The sequence below is a fragment of the Hippocampus comes genome, unplaced genomic scaffold (genome assembly GCF_001891065.2).
Source record: "Hippocampus comes isolate QL1 unplaced genomic scaffold, H_comes_QL1_v1.1 scaffold301, whole genome shotgun sequence".
Classification (NCBI taxonomy): Eukaryota; Metazoa; Chordata; class Actinopteri; order Syngnathiformes; family Syngnathidae; genus Hippocampus; species Hippocampus comes.
The window spans coordinates 199,627-204,969 of record NW_017805928.1 but is presented as its reverse complement, the minus strand read 5'-3'; the positions used below and the strand labels follow the sequence as shown (position 1 = coordinate 204,969).

Genomic DNA, 5,343 nt, shown 5'->3' with positions numbered 1-5,343 from the left:
TGCGGCGGCGGCGGACCCTCACCTGCTGGTCGTCCGGAACCTTCCGCACCAGGACCTCGGCGATCCTGCGCGCGCCGCCGTCGCCGCCGCCGCCGTCCGAGTCCACCTGACGCTCCCGGAGCAGCGTGATGTCGGCGCCCACCCTGAAGACGAGGAGCGTCGGTCAGGATCCCGCCGCCGCCGCCGCGCCAATGCGCTTGCGCACGTTACTTGTCAGCCATCTGGCGTAAGGTTCCGATGGACGCCGTCATGTCGGCTTGGCTCAGGCCCACCAGGAGCCCGTTGTCGTCCACGCCGATCTGGTAGACGGCCTCGCCGCGGCCCTCCTGCAGACGCCACTTGAGCTGCGTGGCCAGGTGCTCGAAGCGGTTCCGGGTGGGGTTCACCAGCTTCAGCTAAGGGGGCGGGGCCGGGGGGCGGGGACGTCATGTGAGCGTCAGGACCAGGAAAAGCCGCGAGGCTTGAGGACGTTACCTTATACTCGACGTTTCCTTCCTCGGCCTGTAAAAAAAAAAAAAAAACGAGCAGCAGCAGCATCAGACGGTTAGCTTGGCGGCTAAGCGAGCTAGCGGAGGCGAAGCGGAAGGAGCTATTTAGACCTCCGGCGGTAGAAATGGCGGCGGTGTTTCGTTCTGGTTCTTGTTGTTCTTCTGCCGGTTGTTCTTGCGACGTCGGCGGCCCCGTTTGCCTCGCCTCGTCCGAGACCGCTTCGACGACGTCTTCTTGCCACCGCACACGTCCACCATCATCTGGTCGGTTGGGACGGAGCAGCTCGTCACCGGGGAACGGACGAGATCCGGCCGCTTGCGGCCAACGAAACACCGGACGCCCGGCCCGGCCTAGCGAGGAGGGAAAGAGGCGCTGAGGATGCGCTCAGACCCCCCCGCCGCCTCCGCCGCCGCCGGCTACTCCTCTTCTCGCCCGCACTCTCTCCTCAGCATCACCCAACCGACGCGCTACAAAGCGACCTTGGACTAACACCGACTACTTCCGTCATGGCTTTTCAAACTAAACTCACGAGCGACGAAGACCACACCACGTCGAAACAAAACAAAACAAAACACGCCCCCCGTGTTCCCGCAAAAAGGCCGCTTTCTGCTTTTCCTACAACGCGTGGCGATATCGTCAACTCGTCGAGGTACGTCCGCGCTCGCAAAAAGAATTGCGCTCTGTACCAAACGAGGAGGCGATTTGATTGTGAAACCCTAAAGCGGAAGTAGACACCCTTCCCCTTCCGCCCCCCTCCATAATTGGGCTCGAATGGTGGAAGTCGTCGTTGGAAACCCGACCCAAGTTGTCTCGGCTTTCTCACGCGACAAGTGTGCTTGCGACATTTGGGGGGGGCTCCTCGGCGCAGGTATCCGCGCGAGGCCGTTGTCGACCTCGGCTTTCTCAACCGCGCGCGCGAGCCCGTTAGCCCGCCGAAGCTAACCCGCGCGCGGCGGACACCTATTCGGCTAGCCCGGGAGCTCTTTGGACGTCTATCGGCAGGACCCGCTGAGGCATGTGGAGAGTGACTTTGGAGGCGTTCGGCGTTCTTCTGCTGGCCTTCCTGTTGGGGAATGTCGCTTTAGCTTGGTTTCAGCTCAGCAAGCCCCGGACGGAGACCGAGACCGAGACGGGGGGGACGCGGGCGAGCGCGGAGCCCCAGGAGCAGAGCTGCTTTTGCCATGTAAGGGACTATTTTTTATTTTTATTTTTTATCCTCCCGTTTTATTTCAGACTAGCACTTTCAACTCCTCTTTTTCTCCCGGCGACGGACAATCGAAGGGCTCACTCGAAACAACAGACTTCCAGCTTTCTCGAATGTTCGTCGCGTCTCTTTTGACGTCATCGTTCGCGTGACGCTCATAGGCAAGCGAGACGCGAAGCGTTTCTGCGCTCTGATCAATTCTACACCCCCCCGCACGGCACGCAAGTTCAAACGAGAGGGGAACCCAAGAGCGAGTTTTGCGTGGTTGTTGCGGTTCGAGCCGAATGATTTTCTTTCAATTGCGGTTCGGACTTGATGAGCTCGACGTGTTTACGCGAGTAGACCGGCGTGGTGTAACGTGATTGGCCGAGGCTCAGGAAGACCCGCCTCTTTGGCCTTCCCTTCTCGCCGCCACTGGCTGGACGACAATGCGGGGGCGGGGCTTAGTTTTGACTTAGAAGTCGGGGGGCCTCGCTTGTGAAGCGCCGTGGAAGGGAAGTTGAGGATGCTGCCAAGTGTTTGCGTCTTCCTGCTTTTTGCCCCCCTCGGGGCTCTCGGGCACCCGCAGGTCAGTTGTCCTCTCACGTGCACATTTGAAGGTGGACGTCATCAACAGCTGTCGGCTTCCCTTGGCAACGTGCGTCGAGGATACACAAACCCGTCCGCTCCACCATATGCTAGTGTGTGTGTGTGTGTGTGCCGCAGCTGACGGGGGTGCTGGACGACTGTTTCTGCGATGTGGAGAGCATCGACGTCTTCAACAATTTCAAACTTTACCCTCGCATCAAGAAGCTGACGGAGCGCGACTACTTCCGCTACTACAAGGTACGGCCTGTCCCCCCCCCCCCCCCAACGTGCCCGGCGAGCTGCTGATGCACCTCGTTGCGCCTCGCTCAGGTCAACCTCAAGCGAGCGTGTCCCTTCTGGCCCGACGACGGCCACTGCGCCATCAAAGACTGCCACGTGGAGTCCTGTCCCGAGGTCGGAGGTCAACGGCCGCCGCTCCCCCCGCCCCCTGGGGCGGCTCCCTCTTCCGCGCTCAACTTTTTGTGTTTCTCTTCATGTGCCGCCGTTTCTAGAGTCAGGTTCCTGCGGGCATCAAGTCTGGGAATTACAACAAGGTGAGCGCCGGCCGCTGCGTTGCGCATGCAAAACACGCGCCAATGCGCAAAAAAAACGCAAACGTTGACGTGCGTACGCGAAAAGATACACGCGGTCACGCACGCAAAAAAAAAAACACACACACACGAATACACCCGAACGTGAAAGAATTACGCCAACCGAGCTCGCCGCCGCCACCACCAAGATGGCTGCCGCGCGGGCGTGTCGCCGAGGCGCGACGCCGTACGGCGTCTCCGTTTCGTGAGCCCGAACCGCCCGGCGATGACATCATCGCCGCGGCGCCCTGCCGACTCATCTTCTGTTTTTTTTTTTTCTTTCGCCGGCCGTTTTTTCGCTTTGGCGCGTTCCCGAGCGCCGCCGTCCATCAAGCGTGTGATGTCCCGTGTGCAAGTATTCGCAGGGCGGCGCCGCCGGCGTGCGCGACGTGAGCGAGTGTCAGCAGGCGCAAGAGCTGGGGGCCATCAACAGCACGCTCAGGTCACACACACACACACACACACACACACACACGTCGCAGATGCGAGTTGCACTGTGTGTATATTTTACTCCTTGTGTGTTGTGTGTGTGTGTGTGTGTGTGTGTGTGTGTGTGTGTGTGTGTGTGTGTGTGTGTGTCGGATTAAAAAACAAGTAACAACCTAATCAGTCACTAGTTCTTTGGTTTTCGAATGCCAAATGAAAATGGAAAGAAAGAATGATATTACACAGATTAGAGGAGTTATGTGTTTTCTTACTGTATGTCGGGAAAAAAAAAGCAAGCATAAAGCATCCCGCAGTGAGCAAAATAAATATACAGACATGTTTACTGCCTGTCAGTTCCATCGTGTAGGGTCGGGAACAGCATTTACGAGGAGAACTGCTTCAAGTCAGTCGACGCTCGCCGCCGCGGCGGCGTTTTGCCATCGCCGTTGACTGACGATGTTCGCCCGCCGCCAATGACGTTGTTGACTGCGGCAAAAGGGCGCCGTTCGTGACGGTTCGTCGGCGCGTTTTTCCCCAGATGAGTCGTCCCCGGACGCCGAATACGTGGACCTGCTCCTCAACCCGGAACGCTACACGGGATACAAAGGCCCGTCGGCGTGGAGGGTCTGGAACAGCATTTACGAGGAGAACTGCTTCAAGTCAGTCGACGCTCGCCGCCGCGGCGGCGTTTTGCCATCGCCGTTGACTGACGATGTTCGCCCGCCGCCAATGACGTTGTTGACTGACTTTGTGTCGCGTGCGCAGGCCCAGGTCCGTGTACCGACCTCTGAACCCTCTGGTCCCCAGCGGAGGTGAGTCAACGACCACGCGGCAGCGAGTCGACACGGGGGCGGGGCTCGCGCGGTTGCAAAAAACCAGACTGGTGATGACTCCTTTATGGAGTTGCAAAAATCGACCAAAAAAAAAAAAATATCCACCTCGGGGCGCGGCCACAAGAGGGCGCCAGCGGACGTTCGATGCGTCGCAAACGGATGTTGAGAGCGCGCGGCGCGGCGAGACGCTTCTCGGAGAAAGGCCACCCGGCGCCGCGGGCGCAAAGAGCTCGAGCCGACCTCTTGCGAACCAAAAAACGAGGCTGCCTTGCCGTTTTTTTTTTTTTTTTGTCGTCTTCTTTCCAATCGACACGCCGCCTCACCCACCCGGTGGTCGGCGACGGAATTACAGCCGGTCTTTTCAAATTGCGGTGCGACGGTCAGGACGCGCGGCGGCGGCGGGACGGAGCGTTTGTGAGCCGCGGCTTGCTTGGCTTTTTGTCTTCAGGAGACGACGGTGAGTACGGACGCCTTTTGAAGGAGCTCGCGGCGGCGGCGGGGGGGGCGGCGCCTTCCGCCGTGTCGCTCACGATGTCGTTGCTGCGCTTTCAGGCGAGGGCTTCTACAAGTGGCTGGAAGGTAACGGCGGCGCGTCTTTGTCTTTGTCTTTTTTCTTTTTTTTTTTTTTTTTCTCTTTCTGCCGAGCGGGCGTCTTTTCATCCCAACGTTTTTTTTTTTTCGCTCGGCGGCGGCGGCGGCGGCGCAGGTTTGTGTTTGGAGAAGCGGGTCTTCTACCGCCTGATCTCGGGCCTCCACAGCAGCATCAACATCCACCTGTGCGCCGAGTACCTGCTGGACGGTAAGTGTCCCCGTCTCCCCCCCCCCTCCCTCCCTCCCTCGCCGCCAACGGAGCTGACGTGCGGGGGGTGGGCGCAGAGGGTTGGGGCAGGTCGCTGTGGGGTCCCAACGCCGAGGAGTTCCGCTGGCGTTTCGACCGGGCCGAGACCAAAGGCGAGGGCACGCGGCGCCTGAAGAACTTGTACTTCCTGTACCTGATGGAGCTGCGGGCGCTCTCCAAGGTGGCGCCGTACTTCGAGCGCGCCGCGGTGGACTTGTACACGGGGAACGGGCGCGAGGACGCCGACACCAAAGAGCTGCTGCTGCAAGTCTTCGGCGAGATCAAGTACGAGGGGGGGGGGGCCGCTCGCTCGTTTTGGCGTCTGGCGCCGGCGCCTCCTCACTCTGTCCGTCCCCCCTCCCTCGCTTAGGATGTTCCCCCTGCACTTTGACGCGC

General features: G+C 59.9%; 2 protein-coding genes across 2 annotated transcripts in view; one reads left to right on the top strand and one right to left on the bottom strand.

The window, feature by feature from the left end:
• The window catches only part of LOC109527615 (GTP-binding protein 2-like), a 2,947-nt gene extending 1,909 nt beyond the window's left edge, over positions 1 to 1,038 (bottom strand). The window contains exons 1-4 of the mRNA XM_019889625.1: positions 600 to 1,038; positions 475 to 501; positions 211 to 395; positions 23 to 143 (exon numbers count right to left, since the gene is read on the bottom strand). Of these exons, the coding sequence (XP_019745184.1) occupies positions 23 to 143; positions 211 to 395; positions 475 to 501; positions 600 to 749 (483 nt within the window). The 5' untranslated portion in view covers positions 750 to 1,038. The remainder of the gene's footprint in view (positions 1 to 22; positions 144 to 210; positions 396 to 474; positions 502 to 599) is intronic.
• Positions 1,039 to 1,166: 128 nt separating this feature from the next.
• The window catches only part of ero1b (endoplasmic reticulum oxidoreductase 1 beta), a 4,856-nt gene continuing 679 nt past the window's right edge, over positions 1,167 to 5,343 (top strand). Inside the window, exons 1-12 of the mRNA XM_019889624.1 lie at positions 1,167 to 1,672; positions 2,399 to 2,518; positions 2,591 to 2,674; positions 2,773 to 2,814; positions 3,207 to 3,338; positions 3,769 to 3,935; positions 4,042 to 4,088; positions 4,558 to 4,566; positions 4,662 to 4,688; positions 4,816 to 4,908; positions 4,986 to 5,232; positions 5,318 to 5,335. Coding sequence (XP_019745183.1) covers positions 1,505 to 1,672; positions 2,399 to 2,518; positions 2,591 to 2,674; positions 2,773 to 2,814; positions 3,207 to 3,338; positions 3,769 to 3,935; positions 4,042 to 4,088; positions 4,558 to 4,566; positions 4,662 to 4,688; positions 4,816 to 4,908; positions 4,986 to 5,232; positions 5,318 to 5,335 — 1,154 coding nt within the window. The 5' untranslated portion in view covers positions 1,167 to 1,504. The remainder of the gene's footprint in view (positions 1,673 to 2,398; positions 2,519 to 2,590; positions 2,675 to 2,772; positions 2,815 to 3,206; positions 3,339 to 3,768; positions 3,936 to 4,041; positions 4,089 to 4,557; positions 4,567 to 4,661; positions 4,689 to 4,815; positions 4,909 to 4,985; positions 5,233 to 5,317; positions 5,336 to 5,343) is intronic.